Genomic DNA, 15,815 nt, shown 5'->3' with positions numbered 1-15,815 from the left:
CAAATGGAGATGCTATGGACATTCACGCGCAGATGTGTGGGCACAGTTCTCATCTCTGTGGGATGAAGGCCCAGGATCGGGATCTCTGGGTTTTATGGTAAATGTATGTTCAGTAAGTATAGTTTTGTCTTTTTTAAAGAAACTCTCACACGCTTTCCTAGCATGGCTGTGTCGCTGTACATTGCCTCCGGCGATGTGCAGGCGTCTAGCTTCTCCACGCCCTCGCCAGCCTTCGGTATGGACGCTAGTGTTCCTCTTCTAAGAACTGCTTAACCAGTTTTCGTCACTAGCTTGCACGTCCCTTGCTCTGCTGTGACCCAGTGGGTCTCGATGCCGAGCGTCTCTTCCTGTGCTCGTCTGCCATCTGTGTTCTCTTAGCTGAAATCTCTTTGTATCTTTTGTCCATGTCCTACTTGGACTGTTTTATTACTATTAATTGCAAGCGTTCCTCAGACAGTCCAGATACAAGCCCTGTGTTAGATATGTGGTTGGTGAGGACCTTCTCTCATCTGTAGCTTGTCTTTCCATGCTTGTAAGAGGGCCTTTTGCAGAGCAAAAGTTTTGGATTTTGATAAAACCAAAATTGATTGTGGTGTCACATCTATGAATGCCGGGGCAGCACTCGGTCGGCCATGCTGTGAGAGGAGGGCTCTGCGGCGGGGAGCTGAGGGCAGTCCTGGGAGCCGGGCGCGGGCTCTGGCCACCAACAACTAGCAAGAAAAAGATCAGTCCAGCGGCTGTGAGGAGACGCATCCTGCCAGAGATGGGGGTGGGGGTGGGGGGGGGGGTGGGAGATGGCAGTGGCACCCACTCCAGTCCTCTTGCCTGGAAAATCCCAGGGACAGAGGAGCCTGGTGGGCCGCAGTCCATGGGGTCGCACAGAGTCGGACACGATTGAGTGACTTCACTTTCACTTTTCACTTTCGTGCATTGGAGAAGGAAATGGCAACCCCCTCCAGTGTTCTTGCCTGGAGAATCCCAGGGACCGGGGAGCCTGGTGGGCTGCCGTCTATGGGGTCGCACAGAGTCGGACACGACTGAAGTGACTTAGCAGCAGCAGCAGCAGCAGCAGAGATGGGCGAGCTGGGAACAGCTGAGGAGCTCAGAGGAGGCTGCGGCCCCACCGACTCCTGAGTTCAGCCTGGTAAGACCTAAGCAGAGGCCCTGAGTGCTCCAGGCGGTGCTCCGGGGCCCCGCGTGCTCCAGGAGGCAGGAGTCCTGAGGCACACACGTGAGACGGTGCATCGGTGCTCTCGTCCGAAGCTGCTGCAGTGTAGCCACTTGTTACCCACCAGGTAAACCATTAATAATTCATTTCTTCAGGCAAAGCCCCGTGAGCCATCAGAGGGAAGGCCACGTCCCCAGGGGGCCTGCTCGCGTTAGCAGGTACTGAATGCCTGCCGGTGAATGATGACATGCATTTTTTCAAAGCTGAAACTTAACGTGAGCTTAAACATTATTTGCTTTAAAAACTCAGTGTGTTCCTGACCTCTGTCTACTATCGAGGGCCTAAAGAAAAGCCAGCTCCTCCCTCCCCTGCCATCAGGATGGCCCTAAGAAACGCTCCTCCTCCTCGCAATGGGGCGGCCGCATCAACATAAAATAGAAGCATTAAAAAGCCTAATAAATGTCTGAGAAATCTCTTGCTTAGGCGTTAGTCCTTAGCTAACTCAAAACAAATGGGATGAGTCAGAATCTGGCTTCTTCAGGCTTTTTATGGAAAGTTCTGTATTTTCACTAACTTATTCAAATAACCCAAAGGAAAAAAGCCTCCAAAACACAATAGCTCCCAAACCACCAATATTTACCATATTAGAAATTAAACCTGAGAGAACTTAAAATACAAAGACATACGAGCATCCACCCAGTGAGACGCCCTGACTACAACACCAAGGTGTCACCCAGCCTCTGGAGAGCCCTGCCCCACACCCTGGAAGAAGCGGGTGACTTGGTATCACCATGAAGGTGGTTTTGACCTTGTGGAGGAGTCCTTGGAAGGACCCCCGGCCCACACTGAAAGCCACTGCCCTAGAAAGCTCTGGCGCGGTGTACCAGCCATGATGCTCCAACACTGGAGACGCCCCCAGGTTGCACACGCAAACTGCAGCTTCGAGTAAGACAGAGAACCCCGGAAGAATCGGCAGGAAGGGACCACCACCATGGGCCTCAACACAATGAGTCTCCAAACAAAACGGGGGTGAGGAGACAAGTCACCGTGGGAGGTGTATACTGCTCACGTGAAGTTTCAAAATAGGCGTCCCTCGACTCCGCACAACAGTCACAGCAGCAGAAACACGTGGCTGGGAAACAAGCACGGGGGACGGGGCCCCTGTGCTTCCTGAGAGGCAGTCTCTGTTCCTCCCTATCGTCTGTGTTTTGCCTCGAGAACCCTTGCGAGCTGACTCAGTCGGCAGTAAATGATGAATTATTCAGGATTTCCTAGTAAGAGATGTCACTTTTACCCCAAGTCATCCAGGTTCACCTGAGTTGTGCTGCCTTTTCTGAAGCCCACGTGTCTTACTCCCTGAACACTAGGCGAGCCTGGCGTGCTGCAGTCCACGGGGTTGCAAAGAGTTGGACACGACTGAGCAACTGGACTGAACTGAAACGTCCTAGTCAAGTCCAGCTCCTCTGGCACACAGTGGGACTGAGAGTGCTTATCAGCACTGTTCACTGATCAATCTAAGTAATCAATCCTATCGGTCTTTCCCAGACACGAGGGGAAGCACAAGAGCTTCTCCACCCAGACGTCCACACTGGTTTTCCTTACTTCTCTACTCCAGAGACGCCCCTCTGCCATGACGGCAGGTGGGTGACCGCGCTCACAGACGCCATGTGAGAGCCTGGCAGAGGCCGCCCCAGCACACACGTCCCACGCGTCCCCCGGAATCACCGTTCAAAGCCTGACACTGTCCCTTTAAGTCTTCCCAACCCCCTCCTCCAAATCCATCTCCACTTCCTTCTACAGGCAGCTAATCCAGGGAGCCAAGTTTAGCTAATCTTTCCTCCAGGGACAGCACTCGTCTTTGCAGGAGGGGCTGCCCTGGCAGCGCAGCACTAGCTTCAGGGAGAAATCAGAGGAGGAAGCGGGGCTGGGAGGGAGTCAGAGGCGAGTGGGGCTGAGACCCTGGTAGGAAGCGGGGCTGGGAGGGAGAATCAGAGGCGAGCGGGGCTGAGACCCTGGTAGGAAGCGGGGCTGGGAGGGAGTCAGAGGTGAGCGGCTCTGAGACCCTGGTAGGAAGTGGGGCTGGGAGGGAGTCAGAGGGGAGCAGCTCTGAGACCCTGGTAGGAAGCGGGGCTGGGAGGGAGTCAGAGGGGAGCAGCTCTGAGACCCTGGTAGGAAGCGGGGCTGGGAGGGAGAATCAGAGGCGAGCGGGGCTGAGACCCTGGTAGGAAGCGGGGCTGGGAGGGAGTCAGAGGGGAGCAGCTCTGAGACCCTGGTAGGAAGCGGGGCTGGGAGGGAGTCAGAGGGGAGCGGCTTTGAGACCCTGGTAGGAAGCGGGCTGGGAGGGAGGGGGCGTCTTCTGGCCAAACTGCCCCTCACTCCAGCTCGTCTTACCCAGTCCATGGTCTCAGCAGGGTCAGACTGCACAGTCCTCACGGTCCACATCTTGTCTCGGGATAGCTTGTCAGTTTCCACTCAAAGCTATAAAATTCAGATGGAGTCACAGTGGGGCACAAACCTCACGAGACCTAACTGGTTTTCCCCGTCACCTGGATATCGACCGTGGGAATCCTTTCCGAGCTCTGCTCACGAGTTCACGTGAAGTTCAGGCCCCGGCTCTGCACCGGGAGTGGTCCCCTGGCTGAGCCCAGCCCCCCGCCCCCCGAGTGCTGCAGAACGGCTGGGCTGGTGACAGGTGAGACTACACAGGAGCAAAGGAGAGAACCCAGGGAGCTTTTCTTTCTACCTGATGGTGTTCAGGCTGCAGAGAAAGAGGAGGCTTAAAGGGCTGCGTGCCCCCCTCAGCTAAGGGAAGGGACCATGTGACTCCCCAGAATCATCTAACTCCTAAGGACGGACGATCCTCACTTTACAGTGCGTGCTTCCGGAACAAGCCTGTCGATCCTAAACCCAAATCAAATTTCACTGGATTTACAATCTGGATACTATTGGTTCTTCTTTCCTGTTTACATGAACTTGCTTAAAAGAAAAAGTATCGTGGATAGTTGCCAAAATGGACTTCTGGAAAACCACCACCAGCACGGTTGTGGTACAAGTGTGAGCGGGCGGCAGCAGCAGGAGGCGCATGCTTCCTGGGGTGGCGTGTGCCGACCAGCTCTGCAGGTGCTCAGTGGTGTCCGGGCGACCGCTTAAAGTTCAGCTCCAACTCAGTCCACCTCATCCCATCTGTTAGCCGACAAAATGCCAGTGTGAGAGGCTGTCCACCTGCCCAGCAGCGTAGCCACCCCTGGAGCCCGCGTCACTGACCGCCTCACCCTCCTGAGAAGTTCGGGGCCAGCCCTCACCCCACAGCTCCCGGCCCCACACGACAGAGGAAAAGCAGCGGAGAAGCCCCAAAGATCGAGACATGCCAAGAAACTGATTCAGGCACCACAGAGCTATGGTCTGCACAGAGCTTCCATTCCTAGGAGTCGTCCCAGGGCCCGCACGGTGCTGGCTAACACAGCTCACGGGTGTCTGGGGTGTCAGCCGTCGCAGATGGGCAGGTGGCTGGATCCGCACAGACCGCTCACCCAGCTGGGCCTCGAGGCCAGTAAACAGGCCCTCGAGCCTGTGCATATCCGCGCCTATTATCTGATGCAAAAGGGTAGGATTTTTCCCATTCTCCAGCTGAAGAAACCAAAGATCAACTTGCTCAAGGTCAAAGCAGCCACTCATCCCCCAGGCCAGGCTCCGCCTCCTGTAGGAGGCTGTGCAGTAACTAACCAGCCTGAGGAGCTGAGCTCAAGTGCACTTCCCACAAATCAAGTTAACACAGGAATGGGAGTCCCACTCCCAACTTGAAGGCTGAGGAGCCGGCGGCAGGACAGAGGGGACGACACCGTGTGGACACCCTTGGCCCCCGCGCCGGGGTCAGGGCGCCTGCAGCTGGACGCTCCCATCCTCCCCCTCCTCGGCAGAACAAAAGGGGAAGAGAAAGGCTCAAAGCAGCCTTCTGCCTGCCAAAGCCTGACTCACCCACGGGCTCGCTGCTTGGCGCTGGGAAGCAGGAAAAGGCAAGCTCTGCACAGGGAGCCGGGGCTGCGGCTGGCGGGGAGGCCAGAGGCGGGGAGCCCCGGGTGCTCCTGGGCCGCCCAGCTCCTCACAAGCGGCCATGGTGCCACGTTGGTGGCCGGCAGGCCTGGCCCCGGGACCCTGACTCCACAGGTCGTCTGGACTGGAGTTCCTGGGGGCCGCCTCTCTGCCCTCAGCCAAGCCTCTAGCTTTCTGCTGAGCAGAAGCGAGCAGCATCTCGGGAGACACGCCCGTATCTGAGCACACGGGGCGGCACAAGTGCCCAAGGAGGCTCACAGGAGAAACGCAGGCCCGTGACACAAGACGGGGCCGAGGGGGGGTTTGCACCGGATGGCTGGATGGCGGCGGTCCGGCCAGTGTGTGCTCAGCACCGACGTTTGTGTGCTTCATCTGGCAGAGAACGCGTGGAGCCCAGCACAGGGGGCCCACAGAGGGCTTCTTCCTTTGGCCATGTCGACTGTCTGAGCCAACACCTCGTCTGGAATAGCTTCTCCACATCCCCTCGACCACGGAGCGGGGTGATGCTCTGCAGACCTCTGCTGACTTTCTCTTCAACCCTACGTGGACCCATGACCTAAAGCTAGCTGAAGACAACAGAGAATTCCTCCCAGACACCTGGAGACAGCTGCCACAAAAGCGTGCATCTCCCAGGGAGCAGTGTCGTAAAGGAGATTCTGGAAGCGGGCGCCGACTGCTGCCTATGGTGTATTTATTACTGGGTCACGCCGCGCTACTGCAAAATTCAGCCCCTTCACTAACTACTCTTAACCTAAAAAAAACCAACAAGCTGCATCGGTAAACCTCTGACGTTAAAAAGGTTACCTACAAAACAAATCAGGCTGAATCAATGATCTTGTTTATTCAGGTTCTGGTGAATGACTCAAAGGAGACGACGATTCAGGGCCAGATCAGCCTGTCAAAACCACCTGTGACGGTGACGTGCGGTTCAAGACAGAGGACGAGTCTTAAGACATTCCTCTGTGAAACAGATTGACGGGGCGCTTTGGAGACCCACCCTCGGTCAGCGCCCGACAGCGGCCAGTTGTCGGTGGCTCCCTGGTCGGCTCCCCGCCTCCTTCCCTTGCGGTGGAACCTGGGGTGTGAAGCAGTCATCCAGCTGGCTCTCTTCCCTCAAGAACCAGAGCCGGCCAGAGCGGACTTCACCCAGGGCCCCTTGTGAGCCAAGTGCCACGTCCCAGAGGGCGCTGCCCTGGGGCAGCCATGAAGGTGTGGAAACCCCAGTCCCGGCAGCTCTCGGGGTTCCTCCTTAGAACAACATCGGGGATTTGCTCAGGAGCAGAGCCAAATGAAACGTAAGCTACCCGCAGCCTGGGCAGCGGGGACCTCCTGGACAAAGGGGACATTTGAGAGGTGTCAATAAATTGCTTCTCAAAACAACATGTTTTCCAGCGTCTCAAATGGGGAATTTTGCTTGATATTTCCGGAAAAAAAAAAAAAATTAAGCTCAGTAAATAAGAGGGTGAATTGTAGGTTATTTGAAAATCTTGCTTCTTGGAACCTGGGGAAGACACAACATTTTATCACGCTTGGCACTAAGGGTGAGCAGACCCAGTGCCTTTTTAAGAGGCGATATTTATCGAGAAGCCGAAGGGGAGACCTGCGCGGCCCGCATGCACCCCGGGGACTATATTTATCGAGAAGCCAAAGGAGAAATCTGTCGGCCTGCCCGCACGGCGGGGACTAAGGAGTTCAGCCTCAGCGGGGCCACAGCAAGCAGCGGTGAGAGCAAGGGGGACGTTCCCCACACGGGGTCAGCACTGCTGCTCGGGGTTTACCTGGACAGAGACTCGCTCTGTCCTTCCACCAGAGGAATCACCAAACTCACCATCATTACGAGGTCCTCGTATCGTCTCACGCAAGGCTGGGTAAGAAGGAAAGACAGTGGAGAGAAATGAAATATCACTTGCTGTGAAAATCGCCCCAGGAGAGCCCAATTCCCTCCCTCTTCTAAGTACCACTGGGATATTTATATTTCCTTCAAGACTTCAAACCAGGGGATCCAGGTTTGATCCCTGGGTCGAGAAGGTGCCCCTGGAGAAGGGCATGGGAACTCACTCCAGTATTGCTGCCTGGAGAAACACCACGGACAGAGGAGCCCGGCGGGCCACAGTCCAAGGGGTCGCAAAGAGTCGGGCACGCCTGAGCGATGAGCATAAGGACGTTCACAGGAGCATTATCCTCAGAGCTGAAGAGAGGAGACAACTCAAATGCCCACCACACAGCTGGCGGGCAGATCAAGGAAATGCCTACCCGCACACCGGAACGCTACTCGGTGACGACAACCGCTGAGACCCTGACTCACGCGCACTGTGGAGGAATTCCCTTGCTTTTTCTCAGCCTATCTTCTACATCGGGGGCCCCCATCTACAACCGCCCCCGCGCCCAGCACAGGCTGAAGCAGAGCTCCGGCCACTCTGCGTTCTTGCCGATTCTTGGAACTGTCAAATGTCTCAGTTTCCGAAATCTGGTGAGCTCATAACGTCATTTCCTCTTCTCAGAAATGCCTTTTCAAGCTGTGGGCCCATTTTTCTATTGAATTGCCTGTTTCTTACAGGCATGTAGAGGTCCTTTAAGTATTCTGGACATGATTTTGTTTTCCTGCAGGTTGGAGGTGGTGAAGATGTTCTCTGGATGAACAGAGCTCTCCCCTTGATGGCAGTCAAAGTCCTGATCCTTTCCTCTGTCACTGTTAATGACTTCAGGTCTTCCCCACCCCAAGGTCGTGAAGATTTTTCCATATTCCCTCCTAAAAGCCTGGAGAAAGAAATGGCAACCCACTCCAGTCTTCTTGCCTGGAAAATCCCATGGAGGAGTCTGGTAGGCTACAGTCCATGGGGTCGCAGAGAGTCAGACAGGACTGAGCAACTTCACTTTCACTTTCTTACCTCCTGAAAGAGACACAGTGTTGCTTTTCCCTTGCAGGTCTCTAATCCAGTTAGCTGGGTGTGTACACAAGGCCCACCTTCATTGTTTTCTGTGTAGTTCCACCAATTCACTGATCTTATTGGATTTGACAATTCAATAGAAAAATGGGCCCAAGGTTTGAAAAGGCCTTTCTGAGAAGAGGAAATGGTATCACAGGCTCACCAGATTTCAGAGACTGAGGCGTTTGACAGTTGCAAGAATTCACAGTTATCTTATTCTGTACCAGTACCTCCACTGTAGTGGTTATTAAATTGTTTTAAAAAATAAAGCTCAGTATCTGTTTTGTTAGTGAAAGTCAAAGGATTAGTTGCTCAGTTGTGCTCCACTCTTTGTGACCTCATGGACTGTAGCCCGCCAGGCTCCTCTGTTCATGGAATTCTCCAGGCAAGAATACTGGAGTGGGTTGCCGTTCCCTTCTTCAGGGGAATATTTCTGACCCAGGGATCAAATCCTGGTCTCCCACACTGCAGGTGGATTCTTCACCATCTGAGCCCCCAGGGAAGCCCGTATTATTAGAGAAGGGGCTAACAGACTTTTCCTGCAAAGATCCAGGGGGTAAATGTCTTAGGTTATAGGGACTTCATATAGTCATCTTTATCACATATTCTTCTTTAAATGCAAAAATAAACCCCACAAACAAAATTTAAACTAGGGGTTCAAATTAAAATAAGACAAAAGAAAGCTGGCCTGCAGGCAGTAGCTTGCTGATCTCCAGGAAGACCAACTCCCTCCCTTTTTACTCTTCTTCCAAAACTGTTTGACATCATCCATCCTCAGGAGAATGCAAGCAAAACCACAGTGAGGAAAACGCAGCAAGGCTGGGGACTCATGCTTCCGGTTTCAAAACTCGCTGCAAAGCTACAGCAATCAAAACAGTGTGTTACTGGCATAAGGACAGATACACAGGCCAACGGAACAGAACCAAGAAACCAGAAATGAACCCAGACACGCATGACCAACTGACGTTCGTCAAGGGTGCCAAGGCCACTCGGTGGGGAAAGAACAGATGTTCAGAAACCAGGGCTGGAGCGAGGCGTGTCCATGTGCAGCGGGAGGCTGGCCTTGCGCCTCACTCCACAGGCAGACACTCGCCCGGAATGCAGCGTCCCCGCAGCGTGTCCAGCAGCCTAAACACAGGAAGCAGACACGGGGGCAAACCCTCCGGATCTTGGATTTGGCAGCGAGTTCTTGGATTTGATGCCAAAAATATGATCAAAAAAAGGAAAAACCAGACAGGTTAGTCTCCGTTCTTTCTCAGGTTTCCAACCCTCCATCTGGGATCCCTTTCCTCTTGCTTGTTCAGTTCAGTCGCTCAGTCGTGTCCGACTCTTTGTGACCCCATGGACTGCGGCACACCAAGCTTCCCTGTCCATCACCAACTCCTGGAGCTTGCTCAAACTCATGTCCATTGCTTTGGTGATGCCATCCAAGCATCTCATCCTCTGTCGTCCCCTTCTCCTCCCGCCTTCAATCTTTCCCAGCATCAGGGTCTTTTCCAATGTGTCAGTTCTTCGCATCAGGGTGGCCAAAGCACCAGAGTTTCAGCTTCAGCATCAGTCCTTCCAGTGAATATTTAGGACTGATTTCCTTTAGGATGGACTGGTTTGATCTCCGTGCAGTCCAAGGGACTCTCAAGAGTCTTCTCCAACACCACAGTTCTTGCTTGTAGTCTTTACAATTCCTTTAGGGTGGATTTGCTGATGACAAACTTCATCTGAAAGTGTCCCTGTCCCATCCTCAATTTTACAGAATTCTGGCTTAGGAGTTGTGTTTTCTCATAGGCACCACCTCAGAGCATCATTTACTATTTCTGGCTTCTGCTGTAACTTTGAGGATGAAAGCTGTCAAAATGTCACTCGTTGAAAGCTCATCTCAACTTTTTCTATAGTTACTTTTAAGATTTTTCTGCCTTTGGTTTTCTGCAGTTCTGTTATGATTTATCTCCTTATGGGCTTTACTATTAATCTTGCTTGGGATTCACTGGGATTCTTGACCTTTTGATCTGAGGCACTTTGTCAGCCGTAACCTGTTCCAATGCCGTCTCTGCCCCAGTCTTCTTTCTGTACGTCCTGCTTAAATGGAACATTGGACCTTCTCACTCCATCCTCCGTACCTCGCAACCTCTTTCGTATTTTCCCTGTTCTTGCCTCTCTCTTCTACATTCTGATCTGTTTCTAGGCCCAAGCAGCAAACGGAAATCCTCTCTGGAAAAGATCCTCTGACCCTAAACTTTCTTCCCATATTTATTCTACACTAATAATACTCTTTTAAGGGGTACAAACTACCAAGTTTTTATTTTTGGTTTTTGTATTTTTCAATTCTACAAGTTCTAGTTTGCTCTTTTAAAATAGGTTATAACACTTTTTCGGAGAAGGCAATGGCACCCCACTCCAGTACTCTTGCCTGGAAAATCCCATGGATGGAGGAGCCTGGTGGGCTGCAGTCCATGGGGTTGCCAAGAGTTGGACACGACTGAGCGACTTCACTTTCACTTTTCACTTTCATGCATTGGAGAAAGAAATGGCAACCCCCTCCAGTGTTCTTGCCTGGAGAATCCCAGGGACGGGGGAGCCTGGTGGGCTGCCGTCTGTGGGGTCACACAGAGTCGGACACGACTGAAGCGACTTAGCAGCAGCAGCAGCAGCCCATTTTTTAGTAAGTTTCCAGTTTTTCCTGGAAATATTTTATTTCTTTCTGCACATATCAGGTTATATATGTAGAAAGAGTAGTTCTTTATACACAGAACTTGACGGGGGCGTGAAGGGCAGCTGGGTTACAATCTGTGCGTGGTGAGCTTGAGGCCTGAAGCTGGTGGGCCTGCTCTGCTGTCTGTCCTCTCTTCTGGTTCCAGGAATTGCGGGCTGTTGGCTGTTCCGTGATGCCTGCTGTCCTTAAAAATGTCATTTGTGGGGAATCTGCAAGGCTTAGGATTAGGCCGTCTTTCCCAGAGAGAGTTTCCACTTGCTCCTTGGGCTCACGACCTGTCTGGAGGCCCTTTAACCTGAATTCAGAGCACTGGGGTTCCGGGTGAACCAGGGGTCGTTTTGCCTCTTTCCTGCTCTGGCTTGGCAGCCAAGCCCAGCTCTCTTCTCTCTCCTTCCTTTTCTGGGCTTACTCTGGCCTCACCCTCTGAGGTCCCGGCTTATGGCAGAAGGGTCTCCTATAGATTCCTCAGCTTTGGCAATCTTATGTTTCTCCCTCGTGGTGAGATCTTGAGAAGTCTGCAGAACGTCACCGCTTGGGCTTGCTGTTTAGATCACTAGCTCTCTCAGGGAGAAACCACTGCTCGGGGCGGCTTATCTCTCAAGGTTCAACTGTCTTAGGGTTTGGCCTGGTCATTCTTCACGGTCTTGTCAGCGCTTATATGCTTTCATAAAGTTATTTTTAACATTTTATCTAGGATTTTAAATTATTTTCAGCAGAATTCTCTAGATAACTAGTCCACTGTAATTAGAAGCCGGAAATCTTGCAATTACTGCTTTAGGATGGATTCCTTGGGAGCTGAACCACTGCCGGAGGATTCAGCACTTTACGTTTCAACACACACCAAGAAGCTGGATCACTTTATGCTCCTGTCCCGTGTGTGTGAGTGACAGGACCTATTTCCTGAGACCCCAGTCAACCCAGGACATTATCAATCACCGCCCCTCGTTACTGCTTCTGTGTGCATTTCCGTGGTTAGGACAAGGCTGGTAATGCTGTCTTCCTTTGCTCGGTCCCCTGTCAACATACGAGAGCTTGCTCACACAGGCTGAAGCTGTCTGACGCACTTGGCATATAAAAACACCTTTGTTTTATGTTGAGGGTTGTTTTTCTTCTAATTTGTCATTTGCCTTTTGCCTTACTTTATGCTGACTTTTCCCATACGAAAGTTGAAAATGTTTACTTAGTCGAAACCATTATTCTTTTCCTCTGGGGTTTCTGGCCTTGGTATCGTGCAACATCTTGCATTTTAACGTCTACTGTGGATCGCATTTCCATCCTGGGCCGGTCCCTGGCTTACAGACCCACCAGAAATAAGGCTTGCAGCAACATTTTCCACAAAGATCTATATTAAAATAGGTTTTCTGAGGTCTGCAAGTATATAATACTCACTGTGATGAATGAGACGGAGGGGAAAGGCCAGCATCATAAGCAGGAACACGAAGTTTCTCATCAGCACGAGATCCAAGAATAGCAAATACCCCGCTTCCCGCTTCTGCGCCCTCAGGCCTGAGCCACCCCAGAGGGACAATAAGAGTGCCACCCTCCGTGGAGCTGGGACCAGGACCCGAACACACCACCGATGCGTCCTAACCTCAGCTGGGCCATTCAGCAGCTTCAGGCAAATCTCTTCAACCCCCAGGCCTCGAATTGTCGCAGTGTCGAGCAGGGTTTGGTGACAGATCTCTCAAGTCCCTCTCACTCTAACAGTAGGTTTAGGAAGGCTGAGAATTCCCCATATGGATCACACTATCAAAGTTTACTCAGTCTGACAGGTGGGAAAACACACGCAAGCGAAAGTGGAAGTCGCTCAGTCGTGTCCGCCTCTTTGCGACCTCGTGGACCACAGAGTCCACGGCATTCTCCAGCCAGAATACTGCAGCGGGCAGCCTATTCCTTCTCTGCTGGATCTTTCTGACCCAGAAATCGAACCAGGGACTCCTGCATGGCAGAAGGATTCTTTAACAACTGAGCTGTCAGAGGACACACACACACACACACACACACACACACACACACACACACACCCCTATTCACTAACTTCTGACATTTCTGACAGTGTGAGAGAGAAGATGATGCATCGATGCATTTCTTCATGTCTACGCATACATGCGAGTGCTGAGTCACTCAGTCAGGCCCCACTCTGTGTGACCCCGCGGACTGCAGCCCACCAGGCTCCTCTGTCCATGGGAGTCTCCAGGCAAGAACACTGGAGTGGGCTGCCATGCCCTCCTCTAGGGGAGCTTCCCGACCCAGGGATTGAACCTGGATCTCTTATGTCTCCTGCACTAGCAGGCAGGTTCTACCACCCGTGCTGCCTGGGAAGCCCGTATATCTAAGTGCAATTAGATTGAAAACCTATGGCACCTCCACACCATGGAATGTGACTCAGAAATGAAAAGGTGTCTACTGACCCAGAGCAACCTGCGTATATCTCAGCAGCATTAGGAGGAGTGAGAAGCGCCAGCCTCGAAAGGTCACAGTCTGTGCCATTCCATCTGCACGGTGCTCCCCAGATAATAACCGTTTAGGGACCGAGAGCAAACAGCTGGCTGCCAGGGAGGAGGGACGGTGGGGAAGGAAGGCGACTCTGGGGGCAGCAGGAAGCTCCTCTCCGTGGAGACGCGTCTAGATCGCGGTGGTGGTTACGCCAGCCCTTTGTGTGGCAGAGCGTGACAAGGCCACACACACTCGCTGTACAGGCACCAGACTGCAGTCACGGGAGATGTGACCGGACCGCTGGGGAAACCTGGGTGAAGGGTGGGGGCCTGTGTGCACTGGCTTTGTCACGGCCTGTGGATCTGTAATCACTTAAAAAAAAACAGTGTTAGAAAAACATGAGCGTCTAGTGGGAGACTGGCACAAACCACGAGGAGCCTGCGTCCAACGGGAAAGCAGCCGTGAAGGGCGGGCAGCGACTCGCCAGCGAACAGACACACGCGGCTAACACGCACGTGGCCTCCCTGGGGCTCAGACGGCAGAGTCTGCCCGCAGCGTAGGAGACCTGGGCTGGACCCCTGGAGAAGGGAATGGCAGCCCACTCCAGCATGCGCGCCTGGGAAATCCCATGGATGGAGAAGCCTGGCGGGCTACAGTCCACGGGGTCGCGACCAGGTTGGACACGACTGAGTGAGTGAGCACATGAAAAGAACTAGCAATCACGGGAAATCTCGCTTATCAGGCTGGTCAGAATTGAAGAACAAACACGCGCACGCGGGCGTGGAAGAACACCCTCTCACAGAGCGCAGGAGGCGCAGCTGGTCCGACGCGAAACCACCAGCGAGACCCTAACCAACCAGCAGCCGGAGCCTGAGAACTCAGCCTGTCCTCCCCCGGCCCCCCACCGCCCGGCACAGGACGGGGCGGACCCACCCGGGGAGGGCGCGGGGACCCCGAGCTGCCGTAACTCTGCCCTGCTCAACTCCATCAGGCCTGGCATTCCTCAAGGTAAGGCCCGAGGAGGTGAAGGGGAACTGGTCTTCGCAGAAAGACTGGGTCACTCGGTCCAACACCTGTGTCCTGGCGGAGGGCTCGGGCCTCGAGAAGGCGCCTGACATGTCCTGACAAGTGGGGCAGCACAGCCTGTGTGCTTGGAGGGCCGGTCCAGACCCGCAGGGCAGCCTGGGAGCTGCTCACAGCAAGAGACGCGCTCTCCACCGGAGTGCTGAACACGAAAGAGAAAATGCAGCACCAGGCTTGTGAGGCTCCCCGTCGACTGTCAGGCCTGAGGTGCAGGGGACCCTGGTAAGCCGGGTGGACAGTGAGACTAGGCGACCTGCATGCTCCTCTCCAGGTCTGAGGCCCTCAGACCCGACACCACTCGTCACCCCCCACGCCCGTCACCGGGATTGCGCAAAAGCCTCTGTCGGGCCTCCCTGTCTATCATCCACACAGCTGCCACAGGGACCCGGCTAAAATGGGATCAAGCCGTCCCACTCCTCTGCCCCAAGTCCTTCCAGCGGCCCCTCGCAAGGCTTCCATGAGCCCCGCTGCTCTGCAGACCCGCCCCCACCCCATCTGTGCACCCTGGGACACACGTCGGCTCCCACCCCCGGGCCTTTGCACTTGCTCCTCTTCCGGCTGGAACACTCCCCTCACCCCAGACCCTGCTTTCCTGTCTCCTTCAGAGGGTGCTCGCATGCCCCTTGGGGCGCTCCATCAGCTCGGACCAGGAGCCGAAGCACAGAGGCTTAGACAACACGGCTGTGGGCCCCTGGCCACGCAGTGCACGCTGCGTCCTCTTGTGGGTCGTGCTGACCGTCCAGGTTCTCAACGCTGACGGCTTGTGGGAAGGAGGGAGGCCGGAGTGGACTGTCCGGTCATTCAGAGGGCCAGTCTCAGACCTTGTTCTCATGGCGACATTCAACCAGGATGAGCAGGACTTGCAGCCTGACTGCAGCCACGCTCAGCTCGGCCAGCACGACAGACGGGAAAACGAAAGGTGGGGAGGACAGAGAGCCCCAGTGGAAACGCCCCGTGACCCCTGACCCCTGCTTCTCCCGTGAGGCGCCTCCACATTCCCCACCCAGTTCCCCCCTTTATGCTCGTGCGTGCGAGCACACACACGCACACTCGCCTGTTGCTGGCGTATTTACTGTCTGTCTCCCCTCGTCAGAAAGTCAGCTCCGCACGGTCTGATCTTCCTGTTTGTTCGGTGTGCTTTCGCAGGGCTTGCGAGTCCCTGACATGAGGTGCTGCCCCACAAAACTGTGCGGAACGGATGAATTCCATGAAACGAACAGATGCACAAGACTGGAGGCACAGTCGCGAGGTGCGGCCCACGTGTAACACCGTGAGGACAGCACCCCCAACTCGGCCTTCCCGGGGTCCACACTAGCGCCAGCCCCCCACCGCCAGCGTCCCAGAGGCAGAAGGTCCCCAGGGGCTCCGCCAGCTGAGAACCACCCTCGGCCGCCTCCCCAAGGGGTGGCCTCTGAGAGGAGCGGGATGGGCCTGCAAGTCTCTG

General features: G+C 54.2%; 1 protein-coding gene across 3 annotated transcripts in view; it reads right to left on the bottom strand.

The window, feature by feature from the left end:
- The window catches only part of GNA12 (G protein subunit alpha 12), a 76,557-nt gene that overhangs the window by 12,481 nt on the left and 48,261 nt on the right, over window positions 1-15,815 (bottom strand). The window contains exon 3 of one of the 3 annotated variants that reach the window (XM_027961831.2): window positions 7,047-7,082. The exons of the other annotated variants lie outside the window; for them this stretch is intronic. Coding sequence (XP_027817632.1) covers window positions 7,047-7,082 — 36 coding nt within the window. The remainder of the gene's footprint in view (window positions 1-7,046; window positions 7,083-15,815) is intronic. 3 annotated transcript variants of the gene reach the window in all.

Source organism: Ovis aries, chromosome 24, assembly GCF_016772045.2.
Source record: "Ovis aries strain OAR_USU_Benz2616 breed Rambouillet chromosome 24, ARS-UI_Ramb_v3.0, whole genome shotgun sequence".
NCBI lineage: Eukaryota > Metazoa > Chordata > Mammalia > Artiodactyla > Bovidae > Ovis > Ovis aries.
This window is presented reverse-complemented; position numbering and strand designations above follow the sequence as displayed.